General features: G+C 42.2%; 1 protein-coding gene across 1 annotated transcript; it reads right to left on the bottom strand.

The window, feature by feature from the left end:
* Positions 1–3,571: 3,571 nt before the first annotated feature.
* On the bottom strand, positions 3,572–9,374 carry LOC137595158 (inositol hexakisphosphate kinase 2-like). Its single transcript, XM_068315046.1, has 5 exons — positions 8,826–9,374; positions 6,175–6,406; positions 5,900–6,066; positions 5,322–5,497; positions 3,572–5,231 (listed from the first exon to the last, which is right to left on the bottom strand). The coding sequence occupies exons 1-5, from the start codon at positions 9,037–9,039 to the stop codon at positions 4,629–4,631; spliced, it is 1,392 nt and encodes a 463-aa protein (XP_068171147.1). The 5' UTR covers positions 9,040–9,374; the 3' UTR covers positions 3,572–4,628.
* Positions 9,375–20,577: the final 11,203 nt, after the last annotated feature.

Below are 20,577 nucleotides of genomic sequence, written 5' to 3'. Positions count from 1 at the left end.
AGGAAGAAATGTCTCAATGCTCACTGGACCAGCTGTCATCAATTATAAATTAAATATACCTTTGACCATCATTGTAAAAATCAATTGAAGAAGCTTGAGTCTCTTTTTTTATTTTTTAATTCCATTGTAAAAATAATTTGAAAAACTTTTAGTCTTTGACACACTAGCAAAATATACTACAGTAATCCAATTCTATTTGGATGTCTAGATGGTGAGAGGAGCAGGGAATGTTTGGTTACTATTCGTGAACAAAGATGACCTCTCTCAAAGTTTGTTTGTTCTTTCTGTTGATGATGATCTCAGCTCATAATAATAAAAATGTCACAGCCCCAATTCCAGTTTACCCTTGACTCCTCTGTATCCTGCATTCATTCCTATTCAATCCACTCATTCCTGTCACCTGCTTCCCATCCCCAATCAGGCTCCACTCTACTGAGCGCCGCTCAGACCTCAGGTTGCTGATAGATTGATCAACTAATCCTACTCTTCAGCTTTCTTGGACTTCCATGTGATTTTGTTTGTTTCCTGGATTTTGCCTGTTTTCCTGTCCTTGCCCGATCTTCTGCCAACCTGTTGTAGGATTTTGATTAAAACTGTAAATGTGGACTTCTCCCTGTAAACTGCAATTGGGTCCTAACCACACCCGTGACAACACATAATACACTCAAGTTGTCATTGTTAAAAAAAACCTGTTAAGCGAGAAATGGTTTTAAAAAATCTGTCAAGCGCCACCCATGTCTCTGCATTTTGATGGTTTGTAGATATTTTTTTGCAATGCTTGAATTAATTACTAAATATACTGTACAGTGTGTGATATTGATATATGGGTTATCATTAAGCCCTGAATCTGTCTGTTACGGTACTTTGTCCATGAAATGTTAATGTGAACTGAGGCAGATAAGTGCTGTGTAAATCTCTAAGGCCATGCAGTTTGGTTGGGCATGATTCACAAAACTAGCAAGTCCTTTGTGTTAATGTGTAAATGGCTGTCTTTGCACACGTACACTGCCCGGCCCAAAAAAAGTCACCATTTGGGTTTCAATAAGCAAATTGCAGTGTTATAATCAGGGGTTGCTTCGGTTGGTCAAGTCTAGGCTCAGCAATATTATTCAGCAAAAAAATTAAGTAAGCTGAGTATCTGAATGTACTGAATGACCAGGCTATCCCATAAATGGATTTTTTCTCCCGGATGGCACAATCATATTCCAGGACAACAATGCCAAAATTTGTCGGACTATAATTGTGAAAGAGTGGTCCAGGGAGCGTGAGGATTCATTTTGACACATCAATTGGCCCCCACAGTCCTGAGCTTATCTCCATTCAAAGTCTATTGGATGTGCTGGAGAAGACCTTGCAGAGTGGTTTGACTCCTATCGTCAATACAAGGACTCGGCCAAAAATTAATGCAATTCTGGACAGAAATAAATGCTGTGACGTTATACGAGGTTGTCGAAACAATGCCGCAGCAAATGCGCACTGCAATCAAAGCTACAGGCAGTCCTATGAAATATTAGAATGTGTGACTTTTTTTTTTGCTGGGCAGTGTGAAGCGGCAGGGATGAGGATTAGCACCTCCAAATCTGAGGCCATGGTCCTCAGCAGGAAACTGGTGGACTGCCTTCTCCGAGTGAGGAATGAGGTCCTTTCACAAGTGAAGGAGTTTAAGTATCTTGGGGTCCTGTTCACGAGTGAGGGAACAATGGAGCGTGAGATTGGACAGAGAATTGGGGCAGAAGGAGCGGTATTGCAGTCGCTTTACTGCACTGTTGTCACAAAGAGGGAGCTAACCAAGAAGCAAAGCTCTCCATCTACCGTTCAATCTTCGTTCCTACCCTCACCTATGGTCATGAGCGATGGGTCATGACTGAAAGAACGAGACCGCGGGCTCAGGTGGATAGCTGGTGTCTCCCTTAGAGATAAGATGAGAAACACTGCTGTTTGCGAGGGGCTCAGGGTAGAGCCGCTGCTCCTTCGTGTGGAAAGGAGTCAGTTGAGGTGTTTTGGGCATCTGGTGCAGATGCCTCTGGGACGCCTCCCTAGGGAGGTGTTTCTGGTACGTCCAGGTGGGAGGAGACCTTGGGGCAGACCAAGGACCAGGTGGAGGGTTTTTTTCATATCTCAACACTGGCCTGGGAACGCCTTGGGATCCCCCAGTCAGAGCTGGTGGATGTGGCCGGGAAAGGGAAGTTTGGGGCTCCCTGTTGAAGCTGCTGCCCCTGCGACCCGATTACGGATGAGCGGTGGAAGATGGATGGATGGATGGAGTGTATAAGCACTAATCAAACAACATTCCATGACCTTCTTTAAGGTTGGCAGCAGATATGTACGCTACGCCAGCACAGAGAAATGCATTCATTTGTCAGCAATGAGCCAGCCATTTATTTAAAATGGGTCTACCGTGGTGCTGAAGAGTAACAGTATCCTAGAAATACAGCCAGTTTCTGTTTACATACCATACTTATCTCCAGTCTTCAACTATTGGAAATGCAATTAGGACTGACAACAAAGCTGCTGATCCTGAGTTGCTGCAACTTTCACTACAGAGTTCAGTATTTGAACAGTCGACTGAGGTCATCGCTTCTCAGCTGTTTGTGGTTGTTGACTAGCGCCTTGTAATTCTTCCATGTTAGTGTTGCAGCTTAATGGAAGACTTTGTTTCTTGTTTGAAATGGATAATCTGACCCCTGGTGGAAATCTCTCCATGATGTCACAGAATGGCAGCCAGGCTAAAAACCTAAACTGCTTAATGATGAACTCTGTTACTGTTATTATTCACTCTAGTGAGTTTAGGAAACTTTGAATTCAGAATGTTTCAGCATACTTGTGAAAACATATTACACATTTTAATCTTCAAGATCTGCATTCAATCAGGATCTTTGTCTTAGTGGTGGAATGTTATGAGTTATCCATATCTGAGTACTGTACTTATATTTTGTTTTGGCCTTTATTATTTTTCATATTTGCAATGTGCTTTTTTTTTTTTAAAAAAAGGTCAAAGGTCCAATTTTTTAATGTAGAATTTTTTTAAATCCACCTCAATAAACCAACTCCATAGCAAACATTTATCCTCATCTGTTGCCATTTTTGCAGGATATCATCCAGAAAAACAAATAAACCATAATTGATATTTACGTAACCTTCTCCTGCACCTCCAGGGAAACATAAAAATATTATAAGCATAATTATGCTAAATCTCACCATCCCAAGACTCTTTTTATTTCTTAGCCCAGAAGACAAAGTAGCTTATTTAACCTGACACTGACTAATCTCCACATGCTCAGAGTTCAGACATGTCTGAAAGACCCTGCATATAGCTCTTTCAGTCCTCAGCAGTTAGTGTAATGAAGAGAGAAAACAAAGTGATGCTTGCACTTGTATTGTAAAACTCATATGAGGTAATAGTTAACCGTTTTCTATGGGATTCAACACAAAAGCAGGTTTTGACATCACTGCCTCCTTTTGTTGTGGCAACTCATGTATATGCTGTCAGCTAGTATTTACACACTTCACTTCCCATGAATGAATAGCATTTCAGACACTATACAGCTTGAATCAATACCAGACAAACAAGTGATTTTTACCACAAATGAATGCCTTTATTTTTCCAAGACACTGTGAACACACAGGTATATAAGAGAGGTATTGGCTCTTGCAATAGTAATAAAATAAAAATAAATTGGTATCAGAGCAGAAGATTAAGAGTGGTAATATGGAATGTAGAGGTTTCCATTATCCCAAGTTTTAAACAATCCTTTCAAATAAATAGCCTCTATATATTTGTAACTAGTGTTTTAAATCAATATATTTTCCTTTTAGTCAAAGTTTCAGGAATGAAGAGGAGAAAAGCAGATGAAAACAAAGACAGTGACAAAACAAGGACATCAACCACATAACAAAATCATTTATAGGCAAAAAAAGGTACAGGGGAGAACAATGAGAAAGTAAGTCCCTTAATGATTTTGTTCGTCCACCAGAAAGTGTAATCCAAGTGCTTGTCTAAAGATATACAAACAGAAATACAAAATGTCCTTCTCAAGAGCTTAAGTTGCTACAAGGCTGCTGACCTATCCAGCCATGGTCAGCATGTTACAGGCAACTTATCCACTAATAATGTGCTGTGCTGTTATGGACCAGCAGTCCAAATGTAATCCAAAACAAACAAAAAATGCGATTTCACAGGTAAAGCACCATGTCTGACACCTAAAACTACACTTGAGCTTCAACAACCTCTGGTTCACTCTTTCTCTCTTGGAGAGAACATAATAAAGAACTGTCTATACCAGAGTTAGGGAGGCCTCAGGATGCTACAGGAGTCACTGTGTTTGTTGAAAGATCCTGCTTGGAAAAACACCTTTTCTACCACTTTAACAAAGAAAAGGACCAGTCCCAAAAAGAGGAAAGTGCAAATACCGGCACAGACAGCCCTGTTCTCTGGCAGATAGGGGAGGGCTCAGCAACGACCACGCGAGCCCTTCCCTTGGCCCTGAGGTATCTGACGTTCCATCCAACTTCAGGAGGGTCAGAACCCTTTTGTAGGCGTAAGGATGATGACCCTTAGACAAGCAGGGTTTCACCTCAGTGGGCTCTTCCCATGATGAAAATCTAGAACACTGCTGACTCTAGCTAACTCAGTCAGTACTATGATCCTCCAGCTGGGAAATGATGGTGATCAGGTTCTGGAGCCCAAAGATGAAGCCACTGTCCTGACCTTCGTGTACCACACTGTCTTCTCCATAGTGCCGACAAGTGGTGTGAGCAAAGTCAATCATGCGCACATCTACCATCGGACTGCTTGCTTCTCCTGTGCTTTGGGAGCGACCGCTAACGCTCTTGCTGCTCCCTCCGGCCACACTGGCGCTGCTACCAGATGAGGAGGAACGAGGGTAACCAAAGGCACCCCTTTCCTCTTCATCTTCTTCTTCTTCTTCATCAGACAGCTCATCCTCGTCACCGTCTTCCCCACCACGGTGTCTGGGTCTACTGGATGTCCTGGGAGTATCTCCATCGTAAATGACGAGCAGAGAGCTGGAGTAGAAGCGGTAGGACTCGCAGGACTCCAGGACAGCTTGCAGTTCTCTGAGTCGGCGCAGAACTGGGGACAGCAGCTCCCGGCGCAGACGACGCCCGTTGTGGAAAAACTGGTAGATAGCTTCCTTGAAGCCAGCAAGGGTCAGTTTACGGCCGTGGTACTTATTCATGAACATCAGCTGGCCCAAGTCTGACTGGTACACCTGAAAGTCACAAAGACACATTAGCACTACAGTTCCACATGTAACTAACCTCTCAGGATATCAAAGCAGAGCAACTGTGTTGAAACTTACCTGCATGCCACAAAGACGTACTCCGATGGAGGCTGATGTACTCTGCTGACACTTGCGAATCTGATGGGCTTTCTTCTCTTCTGATGCGTCATCCCCATGTTGGCGAGTTCCCATCTTTAAGTCTAAGACGCATGGTACTGTGTAGCACCAAGTGAGGTTCTCCAAAAGAATAAATTCTGTAAAGGGAGTTAAGGAACATATGGCCATACAAAACTAATACTTATATGTCAGTGTGTTCTGGGACGGGTACTGAGTTTTGAATAGTTGAATTGTAATATCAAATAACACAAAGAATGCACAATTTTTTTTCCTGTCGTACATACGTTTCTGCACATAGTAATATAGTACTAGCACCAGAAGGTGTCAGAAATAAAACAAGAGGCTGTTTGTAAATGTTATTAACAAAAGACGAAGTCTGCATAGCTAACACCAAGCATATGGGGAGTGTTTTTGGTTAGGGTCGACTCCTGCCGTGTGATTATTGTTCAGGATTTAAGCGAAAGAGCATCATGCTTATATCAACATCTGAGACCCCTGTCACAGTATACCTCGGCTGCGGTTCATTCATGAAAGGATACTGTATTGGTTACGGTGCTTCGCGTTCTCCTTCATCCGCTGTAAGTGCTGCTGGTGACATTTGAGACTCCATGGATTGTGTTTGATCTGTGACACCATGTTGCCTTCATCTAGGCTGAAGTACAGGACCTCTGCCTGCTGCTGCTGAGGAATCTCATCACGATTATAACTGAAAAGGTGACAACACAGGGAAATCTCAGCTTTGGGAGTACAGAAATTGTTCACAAGTGTCTTATTGTTCATAAAAACATCACAGTGCCGAAGCAGGTGCCCTCACCTCATGATCTTGTCGTCTTTACGGCTGTGTCGAGCCCTGTCCTTGCTGTAGTTTTCATTTTCCATAAGCAATGAGGACTGTTTCTTGTTGCTCCACTTCAGTATCTTGCTCTTGGGCTCCCCGTCTGCAGAGGGATCTTTGTTTTCCAGGTCCCCTGATTCACTATGGAGGGGGTAGGCAATGAGGCAAAGGTTCCCTTCCTCATCCTCTTCAAAACTTACTGACACTACACCTGCAAGAGTGAAAAAAAGAGCAAGAGAGTGATTTTGAGTAATACTATAATCATAATTCATAAAATGATAATCGTCTACACATGCAGACATTGAATGCTATGTGGATGTTGATGTTACAAACATAAAACAAAGATGTGATGTCTAAAAGGGACATTAGTTAGTGGAGGATCACCTATCAGTGTTCATATGGTATATTCCTGAAGAAGCAAGACACTAAATGCCAAGCAAAACAAAACTGTTTACTCAAAATGAGTAAATGCTTGTTTAATAACTACAATACGATAATCAATGACGTTTTAAATTAGTGTAAAACCCAAATTAAAATAGCGGATCATTTCTGACTTACACAAATATCTAACAGCTAAGTGGCCCCCAGAGAAGTATTCCTCATCCACTTCTCAAATAACTCGCACTGTACTATAATTTAAAGTTATTCTATTCAAGACCACAGGTTTCCCATGAAACAACAAGTAAGCCTGCATTGAAGCTGTTTTTTGTAGTATGATTAGACATCAACCTCAGCTATATCAAGAGGAGTAGACAGGCAAAACGGAAACAGTAAACTTTAATCCCACTAAACCGACACTGTAGTAGACCCCCTTCAGCACCCACTGAAAGTCCCTAAAAGGGCCTGCACATCGCCAGTGTCTGCACAGCGTGGGGGAGGTGAAACACTGAGAATAAACATCGCAGCTGCAGCAGCTGATACAGACAAGCCACAGGAAAAGGGGAAGTGGTCCAAGCTGAGACTGAAAGCTGCACAACACAACATAGAACAAATTGCATGATACACTTTGCATCCACCAACAAAAGTGGTAGCAAAACAACAAATCAAAAACAATGAAACAACAGGATCGATTGCATTTTACTCAGAAAAAATCCTTAGCGGACAGAGCCAGTTTAAAAAACGCATCAGAAATGCCTGTTAAATGGCGGGCAGAAGGGCCCGGCATCCTCAGCTCTTCTGCAGCCCGTAGCCTGGCTGATGTCATGCGCACTGACATCACCGACTAGCAGGAAGGCCCTGCCTCTGAGCCTGTCCTGGTAAACTGCGCCGTCATCATGCCACCTTTGTAAGTGTGGGAACCTGTGAGTCACGCTGACATACTGTAGTTCACGAGAAGGGCCCATTAAATAGTAAAAAAGAGCAATCGTTGTGATCTTCACAATCCGATAAGGATAAACTGACCATAATGTTTTGGCAGTGGCCGAGCAGAATTGCAGATCACTATCAATGCTAATCCTTTTTTAGATTCCGAAGTCCTGCTTGTCCAGTCCCTGTTTCAGGTCTGTTACCTGGAAGTCCAATCCTGTGCACCCTTTGCTTAATCTACACTGATTGCTAGACATCTTTTAATGTGCATTAATTGTATTACAAAAAAAAACAAACAGTTTACACAAGGGTGTCCCAGAAGCTATTACAATCGCTTTATAATTCTATATTGCTGCATTATATTAACACACAGTGAGAATTAGTCATATGTCACCATGAGCATTAGCATTTGAAGTCGCAAGAAATCCTCCACTCTTATCTCCAAATCCCACTCCTCATGTGCTAGTGTGTCTTTTTTTTAGTCCCATGCAGCATTATCGGAGAGTCAGATACCACACCAGCATCTTACCTCCGTCATATCGCTGCCGTGAGATGACTATCTGTATGTACTAGGTTCATGATGACTGTGCTCGACCCTGGAGACATCTGGGTAACACGATATTCCAATGAAAAGCATGTGAGAGAATGAAGCATGGAGTATGGAGAATTTGGTATGACCACATTCCTATAATACACCAGATGATTGTGAACTGCAGACTGGTAGGTTTGTTTAAATTTTGTTTAGGTGGAAGTGTATCTCATCCTGCAACAGAAACTGACAGGGCCATAGAAAAAGCTCCGGAGGTGCCTCCTCCTGGTAAATAGCCAGGCCATCAGTTTAAATACCACTTGAATCCCCTCCCTCCTGTCCACCAAGTACACACGCACACACACACACACACACACACACACACACACACACACACACACACACACACACACACACACACACACACACACACACACACACACAACCTTGAACCCTGCGGTAGCTTTCACACTGAGTGCCAATGTACTCAAGTAACATTTAACAACCAACGAAAAAACCTCCATGTCCCCCGATAAAAATAGAAAAAACACCAGTGTTGCTGTTCCGGACATCATGTTCGATGAGGCCTCACCGCAACCACAGCATCGAATCCACTCCCAAAATCAAACATTTTAGCCTTCTGATTGAAACGAATGTATAACGTGTGATGTACATGAATTAACACAAACAATAAATAGACAAAAAAAACCCTAACACGTGATTCACATAAACATAACACATACAGCCAACATGACAACCAACGTGGTCTCCAGGTTGAGGATGGAGGGCTTCCTACCTTTATACTGGGGGGTGAACTTCCTCATCTCCGGTGGAAGGCTCTTGTAGAACTGGTGCTCCCGGGGGATGAGCGGCTTGCAGATTGTTTGCTCCCCAAATCGTAGCACACACGAATGGCCTCCCACCTGATGGACGAAGGGTTCAAGCATTACTCCTTTTCCGAGATAAGGAGTCCCGTCCGCCTGCATGAGGGCTTCCAGAGCGGGACTCATCCTCACTCCGCATCGGATAACTGAGCGGGGGGGACCCACGTCGTTCGGGAGGCAAGAGGCTCGGCAGTTCGTCAGATTCCCGTTCCTAGAGCTTTTACCGCTTGAATCACAAGAGGGCGCCACTGAAACCGAACGCAGCAGTGAAAAACAAAGGGACGGACAAGAAAGACAAACAGCGGCAAAATCCCTTATTTCCTCGTCGGAGGACAGTTTATAAAACTCCTCCGTTGAATTGGATACTCTTTAGGTTTGAATGTGTCATAAAACGGGACAACAACAGCTTCAAAGCTGCTTAAAACGTTTCCAGGCAATGGACGTAACCTTCGCGACGCTCTCTTTTCTGTAAATGAAACTGACGTTATAGCTGACAGGGAAAAACAGCATACGCACCCAAAAAATCCCGCCCCCTTTAAAAACCAGCCAATCACAGATCCGTATTGGTCGTTGGGAGGAGCAAAGTATGTAGGAGAGGCTCGAGCAGATCAAGCAAACAAAGAGGAAGGGAAGAGCGCAGGGGGAGGGGAGAACAGGAAAAATACTAGACACGAAAACAAAACACTGATGGTATTTTTCTTTTAATTGTTCTGCAGTGAACTTGCAAGTTTCATCGTCCTTGTTGTTCTGGAGACCGGCTGTTTTTCTGTTTTCATCTAGTTCTTGCAACTTGAAAGCCACTGACAGTTGAGAACATAAATACGTAGATGACAAGGAAATTGATCATAAGCAGTTTCTTTCTTATTACATTTTCGTATTTTTAATATATGTAACACCTGAACCAATGTTCAGTAAAAACTGAATATTGGTATTTCAATTGCACAATTATCTACTATACAGTGAATATATAAAGAAGAAAGAAAGTCAACTTTATTGATCCCCTATGGGGAAATTATCTTTACACTCTTTTTTACATGCGTATATGTATCAAACCATGCATACAAAGTTGTGTACAGGCCCCTGAACAAACACAACACACACTAGGGACCCGTAGGCATGCGGTTAGTACAACTGTTGGTACATGGGGAGGCAGAGGGAAGGGTTGCGACTTTGGGGTGCGCCCCAAATGAGCAGCTTGTGAGTGGGACGGCGCCTTGCTCAAGGGCGCCTCAGCAGTGCCCTGGAGGTAAGCTGGCACCTCCCACTGTCAGCTCACGCTCCGAGGATGTCTGGTGGGAGTACGATTCGAACCGCCGATGTCTGGGCGATGTCTGGTCTGAAGACTGCTGCTCTACCGCTGAGCCACTGCCACCCCAAATGTATATACTGTATATAAATGTATATATATATAAATATTTTTTGTGATTATTTGTAACACATGTACACACACACACATACACACACACACACACACACACACACACACACACACACACACACACACACACACACACACGCGCACACACACACACACACAAACTTTGGGCCAGCAGGCATGAAAATATTGGGAGGTAGAGCAGCAGGCGGCTCCTTCGTAGTGAGCCTAATGAGCAATTTGTGAGGGGGCGGTGTCTTGCTCAAGAGCAGTGCTCAGGAGATGAACTTGCACCTCCCACTGCCAGTTCATACCCTGAACTTTATGGTCCACATGAGCCTTGAACTGGCCTACCCCCAACACCAGATTTAATGGACAGAGCTCCTGCAATACAAAACTGATTCAAAAAATGCTTAATAAATCCAAATAAGTTTGAGATGACCGTATAAAAAAAAAAGATAAAATATCCTTCATCTATGTCCTCGGCATGACTGGCAGATTGCAGAGACTGAAGTACCATGTTTACAACTTGGAAGCACACATTACACATATGCCATGACAACAACAGTGTGTCCTCTGAGTAGGGTTGAAATTCTCCTAGCAATGAACTCTGAAGTTTGACATGTACTTGGATGTGAATTCTCTTTAGAAGCTGGACACTTGCGATCATGATAATTCACCACATGAGACCCCATTCAGACCAAAAACAAACTTGCATTAAGAGAGGACTAATAACTGAAATTTAGGGGCGGCAGTGGCTCAGTTGTAGAGCGGATGGTAGAGCCGGTCGTCCTATGTTTCAAGATTGGCGGTTCGATTCCTGCTCCCGCTCCCGGAGGTGAGCTGACAGTGGGAGGTCAGCTCACCTCCGGAGCACTGCCGAGGTGCCCTTGAGCAAGGTGCCGTCCCCCTTACAAATTGCTCATTTGAGGCGCACCAAGAAGGAGCTACCTGCCACTGTACCTCCCTTGCATGCCTGCAGGCCCCCTTATGTCTGTGTGTGTGTGTGTGCTACAGGAACCTGTACTCACTAAAATATGTATGCATGCGTTTGAACCACTTGCTAGAGTGTGCTTTCTTAATTTCCCTTTGGGGAGGAAACCAGTATATAAAATTTAAAAAATTAAATAAAAAAAAAGATTGTCAATCTTCTGCAGCAATTACATTAATGCCTTTGAAAATTTTCATCCACTTTTAAATGAACACAGCCATGCACAGATGAACAGAACCCATTCCATAGGGAACCCATATTGTCCTACACTTTGGCAGCAGATAATAAGTGAGTAAACAGCATTGATGCTGCTGATGGTGTGAGCACAGAAAAAAACATAGAGGATGAAACTGTGATTTTTGCCTTTGCCTTTAACAGGATCCACTTTTGAAAAAAAAACCGCCTAATTTTTCAGTGCACTTTTGCAGCATAACTTAATTCTTAGTTACCAACCTGGCCCTATAGCAGCAACTTTTTGGGCGACCATTACTATGAAAGCTATGTGTAAATGGAAAACAGTAAGAAAACATAATAACTTCAGTTCTAGCCCTAAACCAAATTTGTGTTTTTGCCATGATTGGCATTGAGCAAAGAAAAACATATTTGGTGTTGGCTGTCAGACTTCTTTTCCTTTCGACTTTTCCCTTCAGGGGTCGCCACAGCGAATCATTTGCCTCCATCTAACCCTGTCTTCTGCATCCTCTTCTCTCACACCAACTACCTTCACGTCCTCTTTCACTACATCCATAAACCTCCTCTTTGGCCTTCCTCTAGTCCTACCTGGTAGTTCAAAATTCAGTGTCCTTCTACCAATATATATCCACTATCTCTCCCCTGGACATTTCCAAACCATCGCAGTCTGGCCTTTCTGACTATATCTCCAAAACCTCTAACATGTGCTGTCTCTCTTATGTACTCATTCCTGATGCTATCCATCCTGGTGTTGGGTGTTAGTAATGGCTTTAAAATACTGCAAAAACAATGATTAAAATTAGAACCAAGGCAGTCAGAGACTGCAACATCCCGCGACTTACCCTGACCTACTTTCAGGGTAGGCAAGTGTACCCTGAACGTAGTACCTAACTAGTGCATAGCTTTGACCTTTCAGGGTAGGTAAAAGCTATGCACTAGCTTTGATTTATGGTCAAAGCAAGTGCATAGGTAGATCAAAGCACTATCTTTGATCTATGGTCTTACTCACACTGGCCTTCTCCCTCTTTTTTCTATCTTATCCGGTTCCTGAGTGTAAAAAAGTTTAAATTTGACCTTGACCTAGCTTTCTCAAGGTCAAGGTCATCATTTCATTTTCATCCCTTTTGCTGCCCGAGTATTGTAGTTTTTGTTTCATCTTTCTATCTGCAATGGCTTTGAAGATATTTTGTGGACTAATGGATGAATGGACGAACGGATGGACAAACATGCAAACATTGACAATTACAATACAACCCCTTCATGAGATTTAGCAAGTCAAACACAGGTAACTGAGAGATCTTTAGATTTACAAATCAAGATAGAAATTTCATTGTGAGAGGCAGTTGACCCGACTAATCGGAGTGGTGTGCCAACCCAGACAAAGCTGAGGTAGAGTAGAGCAGCAAGCTCAGACCATTGGACTGTTGCAGCCTAATCACATACTAATCTCTGATGTTCCAGTTCTGCACTGGGATTATGGATTGGAAGAAAGGACCTTAGATTCAGGCAATGGTGGGATTAAATGATCAGCACTTGAACACAGCGTGCACTTCTGGTTCACTAGTCTTACAGGTAGAGGCTCCCTGGTAGTCAGCTGTGAAATGTTGAACAAAAGAAGACAAAAGACAATGTGCAGAGCAATGAGTGTGATTGTGTGTTCAGAGGTACATGTTGTGTTTCCCAGGCATTCTGACCCCTGGATAACCAGAACAATGCTGACTTAATCATTCCAGTCCATCTTTCAGGAAAGACCTCAGGGGGTGTTTCGTATTCCTGCGCAAAGGATTTATTTGTGTGATGATAAATTGGCCGAGTGTGCAGAGTGGGCCTCAGCACTTAACATGTGCATATTTTTGTGTGTATACAGTGCACCCTTGCGCATTCACGTATTAACGCTCACGACTCCACCCTCATTGTTGGCCGGCAGTCATGTGATATCGTACGCACATTCTATTGGCTGACAGCACCCGGAAGTGCGTTACATTCCGTCAGTCTTGGACTTTCGTGAGACACAAAAGCGCTTCAAACAGTCAATAAGAGTGTGGGAAAAGATAACACAGATAGAAGGAGGTTTAATATCAATATGGGGACGGTTCATAAATGTTTAAATTACTGTAAATAATAAGATAAATAGATTCCGATCTCGATTGCAGATTCCTTAATCGCAAAGAACGAGGGCGCACTAATATGGAATTTGTAACATCATTTATGCCCATGCATTATGAAAGTCAGAAGTCTCACTCTGAAATATAACTTCTGCCTCTTTTTTCAGGATTAAAACTGTATGTCTAGCATAGTAGTCAGTGGGGAAGGTAGGAACACTACTGGCAAGAGCTTTTTCACTCAAGGAAAAAAGATTATCAATGATTAACCCACTAAAAATCACAATATTACATTATGAATTATCCAAGACAATGTACCATGTGTGAGTAGTCAACTCAACAAGGACTTAATGGGTCAGTGTTATGTAAGATCTGCACAGTGTCCTCCCATATCATGGGTCCTTACCCTAAGACAATGGGTTTCTACTGTACCAAGTGGAGCCTCCAGCCAGCTATTGAAATGAAGTGTTGCAATGCCCAAAAACCTCATCTTTGCATACTATATAATGCATGGATGTAAACTTTCTGCTAAATCATTGAGATTTTTAAACCTCACCATCAGTCATGCTTCAGAAATCACTACATATATTAGACAGAGAGAGAGAGAAAGAGAGAGAGAGAGATAGATAGAGAGAGAGAGAGAGAGAGAGAGAGAGAGAGAGAGAGAGAGAGAGAGAGAGAGAGAGACAGACAGACAGACAGACAGACAGGCAAATAGATAGATAAACTTCATTTATCCCTACATAGGAATTCCCAGATGCTTAATTTTTGACAAATTAAGTATTTCCCCTTAATTGATCACTACTATTTGCAAGGCCTTACAAACTGTTTGTAAATTGGTGTGTTTTTGCACAAAATAACATCATGACAGATAATAAATGCAACAGTATTGCAATAGATCCTGAAAACCTGACTGACCATCTTTGCTATGAGAACACCGTGAGCTTTGTAACAACTGTATTCAGTCACTTATGTGACTGCAGTTTGACCCAGTTTCCATGCTGGTTATACTGAATATTGTATGCTAATTGTAGAAAGCTATTCACTTGTGTAATGACACCTGTAGTCGGGAACGCCCTCATAAGAACTTTGTTTTGGCTCCTGGGTGTGCTTTGTAGTTTTCTGTAGACAGACAAGATCAACAAAATTAACCAGTCATTACACATTCTTGAAGTTCTATCTCCTGCATATATATCTATATCCATATAAATATACATATAGATACACGTACACTATATAGATAGGTATGTAGATAGATATAGATACTCTTAAGAACTCCTTCATCCCCCCCGAGCCATTAAACTGCTCAACTCCTCTTTGGGGGAGTTGAAGAAGAATGAAGTCCACACGAGAGCTGAGGGATGACACAGACAATACAGCAAAAACAATACAACACTATAGACATTTAACTATACCCATTATTTATTTCTATGCCTATTTATGATTTTCTATGTATATATTCTTGATGGGTTACTTATTACTCTTTCTATTTGGTGTTGTACTACTTTCTATGTGCTGGTGCTTTCTGTGTGCTTTTTCTGGGTTTTGTGTACTTACTGTGCTGTGTGCGACGGAGAAATTAATTTCCCTGACAGATAAAGTTATACTCTACTCTACTCTCCCTACTCTATGTCTGTACATATCTACTGTATATCTATCTACACCTATATTTATGTCTAAATCTATGGAGAGAGAGAGAGAGAGAGAGAGAGAGAGAGAGAGCGAGAGAGAGAGAGAGAGACAGAGAGAGAGAGAGAGAGAGAGAGAGAGAGAGAGAGAGAGAGAGAGAGAGAGAGAGAGCGAGAGAGAGAGAGAGAGAGAGAGAGAGAGAGAGAGAGAGAGAGAGAACAGACAGTTGGTATTGACAACTGTTGCTGTCAGTGACCCCAAGTCAGGGACAGATTTGTTTACGCTTGTATTCTCCAGCACCATCCATGCTCTTGACTCTTTCCCTGTGCTTACAATGGAAACAAGTGCTTCTGAAAAAGGATGGCATTTCCACTATGTTTTGTAAAAACTTTGATGTACAAACTTACATGTTCTGAACAGTTTAAACTTTCAACAGGACTTTTTAATGACAGGACTGCAGGCCAGTCAAAACATCAAATAATTAAATAGTATTATCTACCATATACGCACTCAGAATTGTGAAAAGACAACTAAAATGTCGGATGTAATCCCTTATTGGTTCATAAACTAAAAATAACAGCACATCAAATTTGGAATATATGAGCTTTCTGTGAAGAAGATTTTTATTTTATTTTTGCAAAAACACTTAAATCACATTCAAACATTTTACAATTCTACATTAGATGAAAGCACTAAAGTGCTTCAGAAGAAGAAGAAGATTTTTTGCAAAAAATCTTCAATCACATTCAGAAAATGTAGAACATTTTACAATTTTTCATTAGATGAAACTTCAAAAACACTCAAAAAACACTAAACACCAATAAACAAAAGGAAATACAATTTAAAAATTAGTGCATTATATCAGGAAGTTTGCAAAAGTGAGGTGGTCATCAACTAAAGTGCATAGGACATTTTTGTAACAACAGATGTTCCTAAAGTTAATCAGGTCTTTTGTCATTTTATAGAAACCAAATTCTAGTTTTAAGCGACATCTGATGTTACAGCAAAAAACAGTAGCTGCTTCTTGAACAGTATTGTTTTCAATTTTCCTCTTCCTAGAAGAAGAAGTGTACTTTATTGATCCCCATACGGGGAAATTACATGGTCACTCAGGTTAGTCGAAGTTTGAAGTTAGTGAAGTTTCCTCTTGCAGAATTAGGTTCACTGTACAATACAATAACATTCAGTGTGTTGGTGGCCCTTATAAAATTATGGTCATTCCAACAAGCTGCACCTCCCCTTCAGTGGACTAACAGAGGAGTTCAAAGTCACCTGCTCCAGTGAGGTGATAATGTACAGGGACTCTGCAGACACAAAGGTGGCCTCAGCAGGGATCCTTGTCAAGACTTGGAGGAAGTGGCAGGAAGTGGTACAAGAAGCCGTCAGCAGAGCAGAGGCAAGGCTGAGGTATAGAACCTTGGTCGGAACCATGGCAATGGGAAGGGTAGGGCGTGGCAGCTTTCCCAAGCCACGCTACAATCGTGTCTGTGGAAAGGAGAAGCGCCAACTGGTCAAAGATGAGATCCGCGCAGAGGTGGAGGAGGAACGCTGCAGCAAGACGGTCGGCATGTCCAAGCAAGGTGCGTGGATGAGGTGGGAGCATGTGGATCCTCGCAAACTCACCTGGGCAGAGCTCTGGAGAGCTGAACCTCTACAAATAAAGTTTCTCATACAATCTATCTACAATGTTCTCCCAAGTCCTGCCAACCTTCATACCTGGGGCCTGGTAGACACTCCGCAGTGCAAATTATGGCAGAGGAGGGGCAACATGGAGCACATCCTGAGTTGCTGCCCAAAGGCATTAGGAGAGGGGCGGTATTGCTGGAACCACGACCAAGTTTTAAAATCCTTGGTGGATTCCATCTGCACAGCGATACAGAACAGCAAGGCCCAAGTTGCCCCAAAGCAGTCAATCATGTTTGTTAAAGCGGGCCGGAAGGCAAACCACCACCCAAACTGTTCAGGAGTGCTCCTCGCTACCGCAGGTTGACCTGGGAAGGCAACTCAAGTTTCCAACTAACATACCTACCACTTCACTCCGCCCAGACATGGTATTTACATCGGAATCCACCAAGTCCCATGGGAGGACCGGATTGACAAGGCCAATGAGCGCAAGAGGGCCAAATCTCTGAGCTCACCAGTGAGTGCCAAAGAAACAGCTGGAAAGCCCACTGTGAGCCCATTGAAATCGCATGCAGAGGTTTTGCTGGTCATTCACTCCAGAGAGTGTTCAAACTCCTTGGAATTAGAGGACTGCAGTCGAGGAGAGCCACCAAGATAATCATTGAGACCGAAGAAAAGGCCTTGTGGTGGCTGTGGATCCGTAGGGGGGATCCGTGGTGTGCTACTTGGACACAAGCCGGGGAGTGATCGCCCCTGGCTGGGTCGCCCGGGTGAGGGTATCTGATAATTAAAGACCCAAAACACCCAATGAACTCAGGTTCATCACCAATGACGTGTCCAAGTATCACCGTAAGGTGTATTGAAGACCAATCATCGTGACACACACAACAATAGCACAAATGTACTGACTGATTAATTACAAATACGATCTCCAAATTCCAGCCTGTGGAATAATGTTATGTATAATTTGTAACATAATGATATGAATACTATGTTAGTAAATATTCATTTGATTTAATTATGACCTTACTTTGAAGTGCTGCTTTAAAAACCCCCCACAAACAATCACAAACACACCATCACACCCTGGCAGTTTCTTTGTCTTCTTTCTTCTAAACTTCTTTGAACTGTGAGACATATTTTTACAAGCAAATATCTCTATGTATTTTCTTAAAAATATATCCAAAGAAAAGAATTCTGTTGATGGCCCACATTGTCTTAATATTTAACATGAGACTTGATCCACAAAGCCTCTTGCAGTAGAGAATGAAGGCAAGTCAGAAAATGACCTGTCTTGTTTTGTTTACACAGGGAGAGGTTATGAAAAGCAGAGGCTGAAGCAGAATGATAATTTGACCTTTGCTTATACAGATTCATAATATTGGAAGATGTATTGATGTACGTTTTCAGACAGGGTACATTAACAGCACAGAAATATGCACTAATTAAAGTGTTCAGGTACCCCAAAATTGATTATACGTATCAGCCAGTTGGGTGTATTATTATATTACTTGCTTTGGAACACCGATGTAACATCAGAAGATTTCTCTGTTTCTATAAGTGCATTCCTGAAACTCATTAAATTGTGACACATGTGATTCATTTGTCTAAGACCAGAGGACAGCTAAAATGAAAAGCTACACCTGCATGATCATTAAGAGCATGCCTCCACTTCAGGTGACTGTAGTGTTTATAATCACTGCACTTTCCATAGATTGTTAGGAATAATAATTCTTACGAACTAATGCTATCAGCGTGACATGTCCAGCCTATCAATGACCAAATACCTTGACCCTAGACTACTTTTCAGGCAGCAGTTGTCTGCTCCTGGTAAGTGTGCAGGGGATTGGTCTCGTTAGAGGAGGGGACCCAAAGGATATCTGATGGCAAACAATGATGTCACCCTGTAATATGAGGCACGTGGATTTTTCTTTTGTAGTAATACTTTAGTGAGTGCGTGGACAACTCATGCACACACTAGGAGTGTCACAGTTTATGTTTCTGTCTATTGTGTGGGCCATCACTCACTTGCTCATGCAGAAAATAGTGAAACGTGTGTGGCCCAGATTGCACACCCAGTAAATCAATTCTAGTTCTGCACCAGTACATCACCATGGGGATAGTATTGAAAGGACAGCATTATTATGAGCAGTGCAAGAGGACATTGTTGAGATTTGCTGGACTGAGAGATGTTTGGGATGCAGACTCATTTACTGAAGGAGGGTTTACCATTCCACAAAGATATGTAATGTTGACATGTTGACATGTGAAAGTGTGTCAGCTGCCATCAAACAAAACAAACCAGTCTTGATTTCCTCTTCATTATTACCCTTTTGTTTGCAAACACACAGAGGATACGTAATACACTTGTCTTGTCTAAGATCTGGTTTACCAGGTTCTGATTGCAAAAGTCCTTTGGCTACTTTCTGAGTTCCTGCATGAAAACTGTTCCTGGAGGGTTAACCCACCCTCTCCTGCCCCACATCCTGCCCGACTCTCTACTCTCACATTCACGCCTACATCCTGTCAGTCTCATATATGTGCACCATAATGAATCAGCTCAGTTAATCTATAGCCAGTGTAAAATTTCACACATCTGCTCTGCAGATCATTGCAAACAATGTCCATATTTATTTTAACAGAATTTGCTCTAAATAACAGTCAATATTTTGAGTGCATGAAAGTAAAGATGAACACATAATTAGTGGAAAAAAAGAGCTTCTGCTCATGTTTGTCCTGCTTCACAGATTGCTGTTCCTGTCATGAAACAAAGTTCCTTTTTGCTACAATAATCCTTGCTCTGCGACCTCTCACTGTGCACATGGTCTTAGTAGCAGTCAACACTCTCCCTCTTTGGGAGGAGTCTGTAGCCCTCTCACAGTTTCTGATAAACCAAAACAAGAAGTTAACTTTGAATTCCTTTAAAATGTGACAAACCAAGGCTGAATCCATGCACTCCAATCACACTTTACACTTACTCAAATCATCTATCTATCCATCCACAGCAGTGTACAGGTGAAGAGTTCATCACATGATAGACAAATACATGCAAATGAAAATCAGTACGAGCCCTTCCATAGGTTTACAGCTGGATAGTCAACACCGTAAAAGAAGCTCACAGAGAACAAAACACAAACAACATTTTGTTGGGGCTGGTGAAATAAGACCTTGTTTAGGTTATTTACAAAGTAACTAGTATAAAAGTATTTTAACAAGATGCAGCTTATTGGAGAAGGCTTTTTGGATCCAGTCCATACTGACAGAGAGCAGAGTGCTGCATGCCTGAAAACCTCGGTGGGTGGAGACTTTTGAGAGGAAGAAAACAACTTTCTAACTTTATGGTCGATGGCAGTTTTTCTTTATCTTGGAACATGAAAAGCTTTATCTCTGTTATCCTTCTCTGCTGCGTTTGCATAACCTGGAAGTAATAAACAGCAACAGAGACGTATGAATATTAAAGTTTTGACTAAACATTCACATATGTGCTTTGTGTTTTCTGGTGTTGTTTTAGTTTTTTGTGATCTGTAAGATGTTGTGGATGTGACTGAGGTTTGAAATTTAGTAAGTTAGTCAAAATGATAACATTAACTCTGAGCGTGTGTGTAGCTCTCATGCCTCACTGTATATAAACAAGTTCCATATGGCCCAGCAAGCAGACAGATAAAAAACAAAAAAGAGTCCGTGTTCTCTCAACAAGACCACTCCTTCTGCTCTCCACATGTTAAGACATCACGTGGCAGCCATGACCGCCA

The sequence above is a fragment of the Antennarius striatus genome, chromosome 5 (assembly GCF_040054535.1).
Source record: "Antennarius striatus isolate MH-2024 chromosome 5, ASM4005453v1, whole genome shotgun sequence".
Lineage (NCBI taxonomy): Eukaryota > Metazoa > Chordata > Actinopteri > Lophiiformes > Antennariidae > Antennarius > Antennarius striatus.
The sequence above is the reverse complement of the archived record's forward strand: the minus strand, read 5'-3'. Positions and strand labels throughout refer to the sequence as shown.

Bases quoted from the DNA above. Each gene is read 5' to 3' on its own strand.
- LOC137595158 (XM_068315046.1), bottom strand. From the start codon at position 9,039: ATGAGTCCCGCTCTGGAAGCCCTCATGCAGGCGGACGGGACTCCTTAT. The intron at 6,067-6,174 runs GTGAGGGCACCT...TCACCTTTTCAG, and splicing joins AAAGACGACAAGATCATGAG to TTATAATCGTGATGAGATTC. The intron at 5,232-5,321 runs GTAAGTTTCAAC...TGTGACTTTCAG, and splicing joins TACGTCTTTGTGGCATGCAG to GTGTACCAGTCAGACTTGGG.